The sequence below is a fragment of the Penicillium griseofulvum genome, assembly GCF_001561935.1.
Source record: "Penicillium griseofulvum strain PG3 chromosome Unknown contig_80, whole genome shotgun sequence".
Classification (NCBI taxonomy): Eukaryota; Fungi; Ascomycota; class Eurotiomycetes; order Eurotiales; family Aspergillaceae; genus Penicillium; species Penicillium griseofulvum.
In genome coordinates, this window is record NW_024467471.1 from 247906 (window position 1) to 263675 (window position 15770).

The 15770-nt window shown below is 50.9% G+C and overlaps 6 protein-coding genes across 6 annotated transcripts; 3 read left to right on the forward strand and 3 right to left on the reverse strand.

Moving 5' to 3' along the window:
• Positions 1-880: 880 nt before the first annotated feature.
• PGRI_011380 (uncharacterized protein) lies at positions 881-4291 on the reverse strand (the record flags this gene model as incomplete). Its single annotated transcript, XM_040788851.1, has 2 exons — positions 881-3976; positions 4025-4291. 2 exons carry the CDS (start codon positions 4289-4291, stop codon positions 881-883), a joined length of 3363 nt encoding a protein of 1120 aa, XP_040645804.1.
• A 672-nt stretch (positions 4292-4963) lies between these two features.
• Positions 4964-7810, forward strand: PGRI_011390 (uncharacterized protein; the record flags this gene model as incomplete). Its single annotated transcript, XM_040788852.1, has 1 exon — positions 4964-7810. The coding sequence occupies one exon, from the start codon at positions 4964-4966 to the stop codon at positions 7808-7810; it is 2847 nt and encodes a 948-aa protein (XP_040645805.1).
• A 224-nt stretch (positions 7811-8034) lies between these two features.
• On the forward strand, positions 8035-9453 carry PGRI_011400 (aldo/keto reductase; the record flags this gene model as incomplete). Its single annotated transcript, XM_040788853.1, has 5 exons — positions 8035-8153; positions 8212-8298; positions 8359-8581; positions 8643-8781; positions 8870-9453. 5 exons carry the CDS (start codon positions 8035-8037, stop codon positions 9451-9453), a joined length of 1152 nt encoding a protein of 383 aa, XP_040645806.1.
• A 287-nt stretch (positions 9454-9740) lies between these two features.
• Positions 9741-11305, reverse strand: PGRI_011410 (mitochondrial 37S ribosomal protein mS29; the record flags this gene model as incomplete). The annotated part of the gene is made up of 2 exons (XM_040788854.1): positions 9741-10603; positions 10660-11305. The coding sequence occupies 2 exons, from the start codon at positions 11303-11305 to the stop codon at positions 9741-9743; spliced, it is 1509 nt and encodes a 502-aa protein (XP_040645807.1).
• Positions 11306-11575: 270 nt separating this feature from the next.
• Positions 11576-12338, forward strand: PGRI_011420 (ribosome biogenesis protein RRS1; the record flags this gene model as incomplete). Its single annotated transcript, XM_040788855.1, has 2 exons — positions 11576-11640; positions 11732-12338. The coding sequence occupies 2 exons, from the start codon at positions 11576-11578 to the stop codon at positions 12336-12338; spliced, it is 672 nt and encodes a 223-aa protein (XP_040645808.1).
• A 1075-nt stretch (positions 12339-13413) lies between these two features.
• On the reverse strand, positions 13414-15433 carry PGRI_011430 (uncharacterized protein; the record flags this gene model as incomplete). The annotated part of the gene is made up of 2 exons (XM_040788856.1): positions 13414-14843; positions 14896-15433. The coding sequence occupies 2 exons, from the start codon at positions 15431-15433 to the stop codon at positions 13414-13416; spliced, it is 1968 nt and encodes a 655-aa protein (XP_040645809.1).
• Positions 15434-15770: the final 337 nt, after the last annotated feature.

Genomic DNA, 15770 nt, shown 5'->3' on the forward strand with positions numbered 1-15770 from the left:
ACTAGAAAGCCTTGTTGAGCCTGCGACAGGCAATTTGACTGCGCAACACGGTTGATCGGCAGCAGTTGGCGTTTAGCTCACTGGCTTGGCTATCGCCTGCCAATCGCCAACCCCAGGCGCCTAAAAATTGTGCTTTGGTCTGCATTGTGATTTCACACATGGCGTAGGTGATGGCTAACTTCCTTGAGCTTGGTTCCTGAGGGTTCGAAGATATCGTCTGTGCGCTGTTTTTCCCCCTTCCTGCACGTTGAATCACTTGACTGAGTTTGGCCCCTGTCCATAACGCAGCCACAGTGGCGCGAAGGTGACAGGAAAATCAGTGTGATCTCAAAATGTATCGGAGTTTTGGTCTTCTGGGAGGGAAAACAAAGGGGAATGGATGACTTCAACCATTAGGTCTATTATCTCAGTCATGCTGCGAACCCCGGAAATAGTTAAAACAGAACGATATGATGTTTATAACCAACATGCAAGATCAGAATGGTAAAAGGAGACGACAATCTTCCGGAAAAAGACTCCGTCTAACTTTGTGCTGTTCACTGGAGGTATGGACTTCCATATCCAGATAATCTCATTTAGAATATTTTATGAACTTGTCTATCGCGAGAAGGAAATAGACAATATTAAGGGTCCACATAGTAAATATTGGCTGTAAAATAAGTGTGCGAGACCAAAATGATCAAAATAGGCAATTTACCCTAGTCTTCATTTAACTAGTAGATTGCATAAAGTGGGTATTAACTTGGAAAATACGAGCTGAAACACAAACATGTGAAGGACGGAATAGGAGAAAAGACAAGAGGGTATAGTATTGAAATGCATAAAATTCGTCGCAATTCGTCACATCATGGAGGTTCCATTTGGCCTGCTTCCCACCCGATCAATGGCGACCTTTGGCAGCATTGCGCTGCTTGGCCGCCTCTAGCGCTCTGAGAAGCCTCTGTTTATGTTCCAAGTCTTCATCCGTGCTTGGACTCACGGGCGCTGGACTGGAAGCTGGACCCGGACTAGTAGTCGAAGGGCGGAGACTTGGAGGTATGGGTACCTCACTAGGCGGTCTTGTTGGGAAAGAGTCTTGGACTGGGGAGACCGGAGCAGCGGTGTGGGGGTCGTTGTGTAAGCCAAGGAGAAGGCGTTGAATTGTGGCCTCAATCTGCTCAGGCGCCTTCTGAATGCTCTGCAACTTTGAATTCAGGTCATCCTGAATTTTCTCATCCTCTTTTTTCTTCTCGTCCCCCAGCCGGTTGAAAATATCCGGATCTGAGTTGGCATATCGTGCCTCAGCAACGGAGACTCCATAGTCGGCATCGTTGAGGGCCATATCTGCAACCCCAGCGCTGCGGATGATGGCCTCCGAATCGGCCCGGAGAGATGCCGCAAAGGTTGCCGCAGATTTGAGAATCTGCTCAAGTTCAGAGTGCGGTAGACCAGAGGCTCGGAGGGTGGCCGTATCTAGCCGGGCTGCTTTCGAGGAAACCTCGTCCAGAAGGCTCTGATTTACACCTAGCCCGTGCAGAATTGCATCGTCGAAAGAATCCATGAGTCGGTTGGCTCGGTCATCACGATCCTTGCACGCTTCTAGAATGTTTCGCCGTTCCATCTGGTCAAATTCCCCATCTAGTTTTCGCAGACCTGCCACATCACCCATGAACACAAGTGGTCGCCGCTCGGCCTTTTTCCGTCGTCGCTCACAGTCAAGGGCCAAATCAAGACGTTTCTGGAATCTGATTTCAAGCTTGTTGTGCATGTTGTTGATCATTTTCATGGTCACAGACGGGCTGCCTCGCTGGCTTGGAGGGGACTTGCCCTGTTGATCACGGTCGAGTTGGTTGAGAGCAGCGTCGTAGGACTTACGAAGCGCCGAAATTTCATTTTTCAGGCCTTCATCCAAGGGGTTAAAGACATGCGTAATGAAATCATCTACTTCTTGCCGTTCCTCCTCTAATTGGACCCGAGCTTCAGTTTGTCGGAACTCTTCTTCCAAGGTATTGATATCCGCATACCCGATCTCTTTCCCATTGAAAAGGTCATCGATGTGTTGCTCAGATTCATCCTGACGAACCATACGCTCCTGGTCTAGCTTTTGCCGTCTCGCTTGCGCTGTTTCTTCCCATTGATCAGTGGCCCGTTGGACGTACGTGAAATCATCAGAGAACCCTTCGAGTTCCTCACGAGTCGTGATGTGCCACGAGCTCTCAGACTGATTGTCCAAGGGTTTCAATACTATGGTGCGTAATTCTTCCACAAGAGACCTCGGTCGGCCTTGACGAAGAGTTTCTGGCAGCAATGGAAGCGGCGGAGAGTTTTGCTCTGTCGGTTTAGAATAAGCAACGCTCTTGTGACGGATCAGACCAAGAAAGGTTTCGTCATTCTGAGTCGGAGAAATAAGTGCAGTGTTGGACCTGGAATGAGATTTAGGTGCTGGAGTATTTGACATGACTCGCCCATTGACAGCTGCTTGTCGCATATCAGAGTAGGCTTGGTAGGCTGGGCGAGCAAATGTGAGGTTGTCCGAGCCTCGCTGAGGACCCTCTTTATACTGGAATGGCGTGTATATGGGCCGCGGGGGGTTCGTAGCGAGGGGCTCCAAGCTTTGCTTCTGCGTATCTGTTGACATAATCGATAAGGGCCTTGAAAGATGCGTCGACTCTGCGCCCGAGGGTACAGTAGATAGGCTAGGAGAAAATTGCGAACCCCGTCTCGCTTCCTTAGCTAGCAGAGGCCGACCACCTGAGCTGTACTCACTTCCAACATCATCGAGATCTTCATCCTCTGTTACTGTTGCCACTGAGGGAGGCGGTATTTCTTCCGACGAGACAAGTATCAGTCCAGACTCAACAGGTGGTTTGCTTTTGTAGGAAATAGATAGCTGCCGAGGAGTAGGGTCGGTAGCTCGCGGAGTCGGCGGTGTAATTTCAGGCTCATGCTCAATATTATAGAGAATCTCCCGGAGCTTGGTCTCCTTGGCCATAAAAGCCGTGAAAATCTTATATCGTTCTTCATCCAAGTCAGCCACTGCCTCCTTACGTAGCATGGCGACATATCTTTCCAACGATGATTTGGACCAGGGGTCCATATCCTCGAAGGGATCTTGGTTCTTTGGTGTAGCCGCTCTCCTGGATCCTTCAGCGATTCGTGCAGAACTATTTGAGCTAGTTTGCGCAGACTGTGAGCGCTCTACAGGGCTTTGATACAATGCGCCGGGGTGGTCCTGATGCTCCGGTTGAACTGGTTTATGCGCTGGAGACAAGGGACGGACCCATGCGTCTATCACATTATCGATACTTTCTGAGCGTCCCATAGACAATGCAGATCCGTTGGTGTCCACACGGGTCAGTGGAGGTGGTGTAGGTATTCCATGTGTTGTGCATGGACTAACGGGGGAATTCGAGGTAGCCCGTCCCGACTGTGTCACCTCGGAGATAGTACTCGAAAGCGTTTCATTTGTATCAGTTCTCGGGCGAGCGGATATGTCAGACTCGTTTTTCACAGGTGCGGTGGGAGTATCGCCCGGAACACTTGATGGTGGTTGATACTCTTCCTTACGCAGAGGGGGCGTTTTGCGAGATGGGAACCACGCTGCGTCATCGAAGTGTCCAGGGGCTGGGCCAAGATGCTCCCAATCCGATGGTGATCCAAGACCTAGAGCCGATGCGCCGGGAGATGTAATATTATTTGTATCGAGGCTAGGCAGGCGGGATTCGTAAGGCCTAATCATCGCAGCCGACCCTGCGCCCTGGCCGGGCAATGGAGATCGGCCCATTTGATCGCCTTGTACAGCTGGTGCATGTTGGGGCCCTTGTGGGATTTTGGGGGGCGGTTGTGGAACACTGGTTGGTGGTGTTGGTGTATATGGAGGTGGAGGTGGAGGTGGGGGCGGAGAGGGTTGGCTCCCATAGAAAGGGGTTGTGATAGATGGATGCGACTGAGATGGCCCATAGTCATATCGTTGCTCATTGGTACTCGTAGGTCGAGGCTATGGAACTGTTAGTTGTTTACATTTGACATCCAACGTCGGACTTACGGGCAGTGGGGGACCGGAGTTTTGGTTGAACCGCACTCCCCACGTGGTTGTATCCGCACCACTCGGTGACGGTAGCCTTTGCGGATTAGAAATCAGTCCGTAAGTGGCCGGCGAATATGGAACAGCTGGTGAATAAGAGACCGGAGGACGTGGAGGAGGAGGAGGAGGAGGAGGCCCTGGCGACGGCTGCGACGGCTGCGAGGGACGTTGAGGAAGTCGCCATTCTGGCTGTGATGGAGGATCAGAACGACTCGGCTGACCATACATGGTGTGAAATAGAGTGCTTCACAAAGACATGGAAGACTAAAAATTCCCCGGGCAGTCTTTTAAGTGTTTAAAGAATTTCCAAAAAATCTCCAAGGCTATGTTGGGGTTGAGGGGTCAGCACGGTTCACCCGCTCCAGCGCGACTTTCCACAAAGCACTTCCCCGTTGGGCATATAACACCTACAGGGACAGACCTACAGGGATAGATTCAAGGATTACAAGTATTTGATTCCTACATGCCGTGGCGTTTCATCCTTTGTTTTGCTATTCCTCTATACCTCAAGACAGATTCCCACTAGAAAGTCAGATGGATTCCAAGATCTCTCCAGCCATTAAATATTGTCGTTGAAATGAAGTTATCTAAAATAGTTGACTTGCTTTGTCGAAGCAAGCTCACTTCAAGAGATCACATCTTTCGCTTTGTTGAACTATTCTTAGGTCGAGTGCGTTTACGTCTCTAAAAATAAACCATCTTTTCTTTTCTTTGTCCCCCAGGACTCTTTGATATGGTTATTCCTTTCAGACGACCTGCGGCAAGTATGCCTGATCTGACCTTTATACTCTCATGACAACTCCATAGGTCTGTGTTGGAGTCACAGCCTCATGCGATCTATCCCGCATTCATATACATCCTTCAACTATTGTCTATTATTTGATACAGCAAGATATCAAGATGGATCCTATGCAAAAATTATACGAAGTCTTACCAGGGGGAGACATCGTCCACCCACCCCCGTTTCCAAAGCGGCCAGATATCTTCAATCGGGCGCCACTAGCCCCAGCGTTGACTGAAGACAACGCATTTCTTGCCCGTCGATTTTGGCAACAGCCTGACGAATCCCTCGGACGTGCATGGAGGGCCCATGTCAGTCGACCTTATAAACGAGCAGCCGATGAAGAAGAATCGGTAATGCATGCGTTGGCTCACAATGTCTATGAGCACCTGATGAGCAATCCACTCCTGCCTATCTCGCGTGAGCATGCACGAGCCAAATTTACAGAAGAGGGCCTGGACGAGACCTATAACGGAGTGCAGGGGCTAGACGGAATGGAACAAAAAGTGTTCATACACGGCCTGAATGTCAGAGACCCGGATCTTTGGACGAAAGATGCACTCACCGATGAATTGACATCAAGGGGTCTAAGCACAGACGGGAGAAAAATAGAGCTACAGCGTCGTCTATGGGTATATGAATGTGATGAGCGCTTTGGGGTCTCGGGACAAAGCAACCTGAGCCACTGGGGTATCCATCGTGAGCCACGGCCTGTAATGAGTCCCGCTACAAGAACAGATATGTCCGCACTTGAAATGTACACCGCGGCAATTAAACTCAGTCCATACAATCCGACTTACTGGAACAGCCGTGCGTACTGCCATTACCTGCTGGGCCATTTTGATCTCGCCATTGGAGACGCCTATCGCGGAGAACTTCTCTGCGAAGTGTTGACTACGGCAACAAAAAGGAACAAACGCCCTGGGATGTATACCCGGGTTTGGGACGCCATTCAGCAGCACCTGATGATGGAGTTGAAGATCAAGGGAGTCCCAATGACAAGGGAGGTTTTGCAAATGAGGAAGGCAAATGGCGTGAACTATTTCATTCCAACCTTGAGGAACGCCCTTCACAGCATTACCAGTCTCAGCCTCGCAGCACTGAATTGTTGGGATGATTTTGATGACCATGTGCAGGGTCAACTCCAAAGACCCCTGCCATACCGCGATGTGTCAGTCCCCAAAAAACGGATGACAGCGAGCGCTCGTGTGAAAGAGGAGATTCTACGGAGGAGAGATAATCCCTCGGCGCTTCATCCGTCCCTTTATGGACACGAATGGAGCCGAGGATGGATTTCAGGCGCCGATAAATATCCATATGACCAAGCAGACGTGAGACGCGAATCACCGTATTTCATCAATGCACTCAATGCGAATATTTTCATGGCCAATGCCAGTGAACGGACATGCCAGGTACAACCACTCACAAAGGACAATTCCTTCAATGGCTTGGGGGTCTTTGCCACTGCAAATATCAAAGCAGGAACCTTGATCCACTACGAGGAACCAGTTATTCGCGGAAATCTCATCCCCAACAGGCTGCTTGATGATGAAAGTGAAGACCCCCTTCATGCCCCACGATGCGACAACTGTCAAACGGTGGTTGACCCAGAAGAGATCGAGCACATCTCAAATCACTTGGACGCCCTTCATGATCCAGCGCGCGGTCCGGGATATGGACACCCGGCTGATTGCGCATGCGTTGACATGATGTGTAAATGTACGGACGTTGGATGTTTCCGAGCTGCGAGGGGTGGTCTGCTGTTCTGTTCTTCCAAAAATGCAAGACCAGAGGGCATGGCTCCCCACTGCTTAGCCATTGCGCAGGAAACATATCATTTTGAAGAATTCTGTGGTCTCGATTGGGGGTGGTTGCACAATTCCATGAGACCTAATAAAGTGCCATGGGGCGGATCGCAGTATTTCACCCACACCAATGAACGACACGGGACTATTTTGAGTCTACTCTTGAAGAGTGTGTTCGAACTCACACTCCACCGCCGCCAAGAGGATCCTAATCTTCTAGCGCATGAAATTAACGAACTCCTTGTCCTTGAGTCAGGTAGCGACACGAACGAGCCGTGGAAAGATAGCTGGTTTCCTTTCACCCTGGCTCGTAATATCCAGATACCTTTCGATATCCTCTTTTACCTTGGAGTGGACATCTTCTGTGACCTCTCATTCGATACTTGGGTTATTCAGACTGTATTGCGGAAGTTGCTGGTCAATGCCGTTCCGTGGGAACATGCACGACGAGGTACGAACCCAACGTTCAATGACCGGGATGGTCCCAAGCCGGTGCTGCACCCAACCCTACAATCCCGAATGAGAGATAGGAAAGAAGACCTCTCGGCAATGGAGCCATCGTTTGGGAACTTCTTCCTCTTCCCCGGATTAAGCATGTTCAATCATTCCTGTCGCCCTTTCGAGAACGCACTGTGGGGATACGATGACAAGGTCCCGAACCGCGTAGTCGTCTGGGCAAACAAAGATATCAAAGCTGGGGAAGAGATTAGAATTCCATATCAACGCTACAGGATCGCTGACCCCGTTGGCGAAGACGCCGAGCTCAATATGCACGCAGTGCAACTGTTCGGAAAGAATTGCGAGTGCCCCAGGTGTCAAGGCAGAGTGATTGCTCCTCCTGTTGATAAAGGGAAGGTCAAATCGGTTCCCGGTAATGATACTCAGGACGATGGGACTGTGGATTGGACACCGGGTCCAGTGACGATTCCCCCTAAGCAGGAATATTGGCGTGGTGTTCTCGGAGAGAACAATCCTGAGATTGATGACTATTTGAGAGAGTATCAGGAGATTGTGGATGATATATATGACAAATACTACGATCTCGATCCTGAATCCCCGGGCGAGGAGGAGAAAAAGGAGGGAAATGAAGCTAATGAGGAGGTGGATATGGTTGATGTTAAAGCTGGGGATGGACCCGAAATCAGTGGAAGTAAGGAATGAGTATGTGTAAAAGCAATGCCATATGCATCACGGAGTTAAGAATAACCCTAAACAATGCTAAACCCCGGAGAGAATCGAAGAGGTATGATTCGATACTTCGGCATCGGCGACATTCGTGCATTATTAACACGTTTTTGACCCCGCATATGTTGTACTTATAAAGGACAAGTCCCAAATATTCTCAATCCTCATTTCTATATCCTTCAATCCCCTCAATTCCAATCATGTTAGCCCGAGCAGCAGCCCCAAAGTCCCGCCTTGGCCGCTATCGCCTGTTAGCCCCCACTGCTGGCGTCAAGGTGAGCCCACTATGCCTGGGTGCAATGAACTTCGGTGATGGCTGGTATGTAAACTTATAATCCCCAATACCACATGCACAGTAGTAACTAAAACTGAAAAAGGAATGAACGCCTCGGCGAATGCAACAAAGAAACATCTTTCCAGATTCTGGATACATACTACGAGAACGGCGGCAACTTCATAGATACGTATGCATAGCACCGTTCTCTATACAATGAATGAGACCCAAGCACTAACAATCCCCAAAGAGCCAATAACTACCAAGCCGAAGAATCCGAAAAATGGATCGGCGAGTGGATGGAAGCCCGCGGCGTGCGCGACCAAATCGTCCTCGCAACGAAGTATACTTCGCCGTATCGCGCTCACAACAAGTCCGAGATCCAGGCAAACTTCGTGGGCAATAATGCCAAGAGCATGAAGCTTTCTGTGGAAGCAAGTCTGAAGAAATTGCGGACGGATTATATTGATCTGGTACGTGGCTGCTTGCTATCGACATGTCGGGATATTATATGCTAATAAATACCTTGTATAGCTCTACGTCCACTGGTGGGATTTCAGCACCTCCATCGAGGAAGTCATGACCTCGCTCAACCAGCTAGTCTTATCTGGAAAGGTTCTGTACTTGGGTATCAGTGATACACCCGCATGGATCGTGACCAAGGCGAACCAATGTAAGTTTATCCCTACAGCTGGCGATTCCACCCAATCCTTGCCTTGCCTTGTTTATTCTCTGAGCTGTGTCCATATTAACCTAAACAGACGCACGCGATCACGGCCTCCGTCCCTTCTCCGTCTACCAAGGTAAATGGAACGCCGCCACGCGCGATTTCGAGCGCGACATCATCCCTATGGCGGCGTCGGAGGGAATGGGCCTTGCACCGTGGGCGGCTCTCGGTGGCGGCGTATTCAGGACAACCGCACAGCGGGAAGAGATTGCGCGGAGTGGGAAGAACCCAGGACGACAGACTCCCGCGACGGAGCGGGATATTGCCGTGTCGAAGGTGTTGGAGGCTGTTGCTGAGAGACACGGCACTGCGTTAACTAGCGTTGCGTTGGCGTATGTGATGCGCAAGGCGCCGTATGTGGTTCCGATTGTCGGAGGGCGTAAGGTTGAGCATTTGTTGGGTAATATTGAGGGGCTTGGGGTTGACTTGTCGGATGAGGATGTGAGGGAAATCGAGGGAGCTTATGAGTTCGATGTTGGGTTCCCGATGAACTTTTTGTCTCGGGGGGATGATGTTCCTGAGGCGCATCCGGGAAGTTCGTCCTTCATGAATGCGACGGCCAAGTTTGATTATCCTGACTTGGTGAGGGCGGTTGGACCGAGGAAGTTGGATGATTGAGGTTGATTTAAAATTGAGCCTCGACTAGTTCTATTTGGATTAGTATTTGATTAGTCGTGGAAGATACTCAATGCACAGTCGTGAAGTGAATAAATCGAAGAATACAAGACTTTTCCAAAAACAAATCCATTATATGCGTACAGACACAAGGACCAAGTGAGATTTGTAAAGTACATGGGCGAAGAACACACAAGGAAAACCCCAGCATCCGATATACAGTGGTAAACGTGAAACACAAATTTGAAAGCTGGAGATAAGACAGGAGGAAGAAATGCAAGATATAACCCTTATTTCGAGGCGGAAACAGTGGCGCGAACACGACGGCCGAGCTTCTCCAGCTCGCCGATGATACCGCCGCCGGACAAGCTCCACTTCTCGCTCACCCACTGTTCATTGATGACCTCACGCAGCAGACCGCTGCGAGCAAAGTATTCCATGAAGCCACGAGCCTCGTCGCGAGTGAGGCCGCCCAGCGTCTGCAACTCGAGTGGGCTAACAGCCTTCTCTGCAGGCTGGAGCAGGTCCAAGACACGGGGATCGGCCTTGCTGTAGGCCTCTGGCTGTGGGTATTCCGGCGAGGAGGCACTGATACCGGCCTGGCGGGCAGTAAGGCGGTCAAGGGCAATTTTGAGACCCAAGGGGTTGGGGTTGTTCGAGGATGAGGTGGCGTAAAGGAGGAGACCGCCGTTCTTCAGGGAATCACCTTCCTTCAGCAAGGAGAGGAAATGGTGGACGAAGGCGAGGTCATGGGCGTGAATCAGCTTGAAGTCAGCGGAACGGTAGGCAGTCTCGGTCATCCAGTGGGCCAGACCATCCACAGCAACAAGCATGGGAGGACGGGGCTTGAAGTCCTTCTCCAATCCTGCAGCAGGGGCAGTAGCAGTAAGCTCAGCCCAGAGAGCCTGGAAGACCTTCCAGGAGACAGCGGGATCACTGAAACCAAGCTTGGCGAGGTCTTCCAGGGTCGAGGAAGGCTTCAGCATCTTCAGAGCCGGGTAATTCTGGGACACCTTCAAGCTAGCCAGGAGCTCGCGGTTGGCCTCGACGGTGCGAGTCAACAAAGCCGAGGTAGCGGTAGGTTGGACATACTGCACGGGATTGCTACCCTCGATGGCGGCATAGGCGACATCACCGGACACAAGCTCTCGCGCTGTAAGATTGACAGGTTAGCAGCTGCAAAATTATAATACATACTAGCAGACTTACCATCGGGAATAGTGATCACAGCCCACTTCTTCAAGAAGCCCATGGCCATAGCCTGCAGCAGGTGCACGGTCTTTCCAGACCCCTTCATACCCGTAACAATTTTCTTGACAACCTTGCCCTTCTGGGCATTATCACCCTCCCCAGAGATCTGCTCAAACAAACGACCCATCTCAATGGTATCACGTCGGAGGACCGTTCCAGGTCGGCGGAATATCGACCAGCCCTGCTTGGGCTTGAAGGCTTGCACTGCTCTCAATTGATCGATCATCGGCACAGGCAATCCAAGAACGGTACCACGGAGACGGGAATCCACCATAGTCTCCGTGGACAGATCCTGCATACCCTCAACCTCGAGAGCATTGGGGTTGCTCAGGACAATGCGTTTCCGCAAAGCCTTGCGCTCACCCACGGCCGGGGGACGTCCACCGCGATCAGCGACCTTCTTCTTCTTCCTTCTCAAGCTGGTTGACTGTCTGTGCTTCACAACGGTCAAGCTGTTTCCCTTCTTCTTGGCCGGCTGGGCATAGTGCACGGCGGTGGAGTGGAAGGGAGCGCTTGAAATCCGGGGCGTTGTGGACGGCGGGAGGAGTGCTCGCGGTGTCGGGCGAAGCCTGGAGAGGCAATTCCAGCACCACGAGGAGGCCATTGTTGTCAAAAACACCGGCGCAGCCAGTGAGAGGACAACCGGTGCTGAGATGGAGAGGTGGGTGGGAATTGAGTTGAGAGAACAACAGCAGTTAACACATCGGTCAATAATTTGATGCGAAATCCGCCCGCCCTGAGAAGGAAAGGCGGTCGGGATGCCTTAGTCATGGCAGAAAAGAAAAAGCGGCTGTATCTGATAACCACTTTTTTTTTCTTCGGGCTGATACCCACCTCCGAACATCAACAGTTTACCAATACTACAAGTATCGCAATGCCTGATATCGAGATGGCAAACACCGCACCTGCGGCTGCCGCTGGCTCCAAGGCCGAGAGACTGTAAGAACCCCTCTTCCTGAACCAATTATACGGCCAAAAAACTCCCCAAAAAAGCGGAAGAAAAATACAGAAACTAACATCCTATATCCAGGCCCATCACTGTCTCAAAGCCCACCCCTTACACATTCGACTTGGGCCACCTGCTCGTTAACGACCCCAACCCACTTGAGCTCCCCGAGGACCAAACCTTGAACAACTCGCTGAAAGCGACAGCCCGCGACGGCGTCCAGGTCCTACTTAACCAGCTCCTGACAACCTGCGAGATTAAGACCTCCGTCTCAGAGGGTGTCCTTCTCAACCTGCCCGCCCCCAACATCCATCTCCCGCGCCACAAGCCGCTTCCCGTGCCCAAGGCACCCACGAAATGGGAGCTGTTCGCCCGCAAGAAGGGCATCGGCAAGTTCAGCCAGAAGCCCGGTGCTGCTGGCATGGACAAGGAGCGCCGCAAGAAGCTTCAGTACGACGAGGCTACTGGCGAGTGGGTGCCACGCTGGGGTTACAAGGGCAAGAACAAGGACGACGAGAACCAGTGGCTTGTTGAGGTTGATGAGAAGAAGTGGAAGAAGGAGGCTGAGGCTAATGCTGCTGGAGGTAACATCCGTGGTATGTCGCGGACTGAGCGCAAGGAGCGCATCAAGCGTAATGAGCGTAAGCAGCGGTCGAATGAGAAGCGATCCAACCCTGCTCGTGCCAAATGAGGGATGGTTGATCGATCTCGTTTCCTGTTTTCTTTTTCACGCTTATCTTATGGCCTCTGGCTTTCCCTGTCTTGATTCTTTTTACATCTCCGGCGTTGGGGTTGGGAGTCGAATGGGATTCTTCATGTATTGTGGACAAGAATAGTCGGCCGCTTATGCAGCCTTGTGATGTATTTTCAGTGGCATTTTCAGTGGTCCTCTCAGACATTCCCTTTAGATTTTCTTGTCGGTTTTATAGGTCGACAGCAAAACAGTGGTGGAAAAAGGTTTATTTGTGAGAACGACTTTTCCATGTATAACCTTGACATACCGTGATTAACCAAAAGCACTGTTATTCTGTCGATATTTGCGATGACCTTTTACGTGATAGCTTGCTAGCCTTTATGAGACTATGGGGACCAGAAATGATCTTGCTCGAACCGAAAAGTGCCTTTCTCACTTCATTTATTGTACAATCCTCGAAAGGAAAACGCCAGATACATACTGCAAACAAAAAAGCAAAATGGAAATGCAGAACCCCATTGCAGAACGCACCAAAAAGACAAGCAAAGAAACCATGGTGGAAATCAAGGTCAACCGCAGAGGGGAATCTGGAGATGTCGCAATATGAAGCAAAGCATGGAATGAGATTTCTTGCGCTTCCAAATAGACAATAGGCAGCTAAAAGAGAGAGATACAATGCAAACCAAGCAAAATGGCAAGAGATAACGAAACGGCCGGCCATTCGCCTTCAGGGTAGGTGTCAAGGGGAGTAAAAGATGTACACATGGAAGAGGAATATTGATAAGTAATTCGATCCCGATATGCAGTTGAGACCAAATGACAAGATAACGATCAATCATATGGCAAGCGGGGATGGAGGTACGCGTCAGAGGTGCGGAGATAGGAGAAGGTGGTGATGGTGGAGGAAGGGGATGCCACTCGGAAACAACCTGTCCAGTTCTATCTGATCCTGCAGAATAGAACGGATATCGGGCCAGCCCAGTTCAGTTGGAAACAGGTCATAAAAGGTAGATAACGATGTGACTGCTTTCATCTAAGACAGGTTGGTCCCAGGAAATACGTCTGTTCGGATTTAAATTTTGATTGGGGAAAGCGGCGGGCCAAGCTCGGGAAGCTGAGAGATGCTGCGGGAGTGTGCAGTCTCAATATTCTTCGGCGGAGCCTTTCGGGTGCGAGCGGTTGTTGGGTGTGGTGAGGTCGTCGGGCGAGGCGGTTCACGCGAGGGCTCACGAGTACGCTGACGAGGTTCTTCCCCAGCACTGCTGCTGGAAGACGAGATAGCGCGTTCATGGCTGGCAGAGGCATATTCCTTCGCCTTGGCAGCTTCCTCTACTGAGACCCGCAGGTCGCGCTCGTCCATCTTTTTCTCAATCTCCAGGTATTCCTTCTCGGTCCAGCACCCCTGCCAGCAGTTCTTCCAGTCACAGACCAAGAATTGGAAGCAGAATGCGTCAATCTTCATGCAGGGCTGGAAGCAGATGCACAAGTTGCGGTAGTCCATTTTATTCTGGTCCACGTATGAGTGAAGGAGGTTAAGGTGGCAGGTGATCGCGAAGAGGAGGTAGTAATGGTAGGGTGGTAATTTAGAGAGCTCGTCTTTGAGTAGCTGTGGTGCAGTCGTGGCACCTTCGCACTTCATAGCGATCATAGTTTGCGTTGACTTGGGGAAGAGCTCATCCGGGAGTTCACGAAGCCAAGCTTTGAAGAGAGATCCAACAGTATTGATGTCGTAAAGGTCAGGGACTTCGAAGAGATCGATGTCGAGTTCTGTGTCAAATCGTCGTTGCCAGTGCTTGACCTCTCTGCCGCTACCAGGAACACGGTAAAGGCCCTCTTCCTCACAACCCTTGAAGTTTAGATAATCAATTGAGCGGTATGGCAAGGCAGGCATCCAGAACTCGGTCTTGTCTCGACAGTCTTCGAGCTTCTTCGCAATGCGAGTCTTTCTCGCCTGCTCAATGAGCGGGAGGTTGATCACCGAGCACGTGTAAGTGTCATCAGTGATCATTTCCCTCTCGTTGGTGCTGCCGCTGCGAGTGATTTTGCCAAAGAATCCTTTCCCGGCCTTGCCAATACGATCTGCAGTGCTACTTCCCGAAGATTTTAGATTGCTGAAAATGGTAGCCGAGGCGCCGGAAACTTGACTTAGCGAGCCCGATGGAACCATGTTACCATGGCTTCGCTCTTTTCGCAAAGATACAGCGTCGGCCTGGCGCTCAGGAGGCTGCAAGCCTCCCTTGACAGCGCGTTCGGGTCGCGCAGTCGCACAACGGGGTGGATCCGCGGTCGTTGTTGTACCCTGACTGAACTCTTCGAGTTTAGCCAGACCAGTAGACGGGCGCCGGCGTGGTGGTCTAGGTCCGGAGGAGTCGTCCACTCGAATAGAGCGAGATCGGGTTAAAAGGTTTGCAAATCGTTGTTTGTTTTTCTTCGGCGCGGACTCCAGCTCTGTATCGACCTTCTTGACTGTTTGCTGCGCATTCTTGTGGCCCGAGAGTCCGTCTGTAGATTATTCTGTTAGATGTGATCCACACGGGTGGAAAGTGAAACTCACTAGTCTTCTCGGTTCCATTCGCACGGGCAAGCGCCCCTGGAAGATCAGGCGTTGACTCGTATGGTTTCGGAGTCATTGATGACTTCCGTTCTCTGGAGCTACCTCTGCTCTTAGGATGGTCGGTAGAGTTTTCCGAGCTATCTGAACGCTGTGACTTGTGTGATGATTTCGGTGCTTTCAGGTTGCCGAAAAATGATTTCGAGGCATCGCGCCCATGTCGTGAGTCTTTGGGAGAAGGGAAATGTTGAGGAATGGCTGTAATACCGGGTGTCGTAGGCTCGGACGGGCCTGCGCCGGGGGAAAGTGGCAGTGTAGGGCTGGTTGCTTTGCTGTCGGAGTCTTGCGCGACTGGACGAATTGTTGCGCCTTTGAAGAGTGGAGAGCTCGATGCAGACTTGGGCGAACGTGGTGTTAAGGGGGTCGGACCGTCTGAACTGTGGTCACCTGGCGTCAGAGGCGATGGGGCCTTCGCTTTCTTCGAGTCAATCTTGAAGGAGCTCAGATCGAGGTTAGGTACTGTTGACGATCGGTTTGGCATGTTGGGCGACGATTGGACCCGGTCCAGGATGTATGTGGAAGTTCGGGGTCGGGAGTTGGATTATACCCGTCACAGCTTTAGATGGATTGATCCTTGGGCAGCTAGTTGTATACTTGTCCAGCGCTAAAACCCAAATCACGTATGCGGCTGAGAGACTCGTACGGGTATCAATGCTCTGAGGTCAGTGGGGTGAAGCGACCTTGAAGCTGAGATAGACAATGTCTAAGTGTAATGACGAAAGTATGGATCAAATGGAGTATCGAGAACGAGGTATCTGCGCCAGTTATAGGTTCAGTACACTACACAATTGAGGACATGTAAAAGGAAGAGCCAAAAA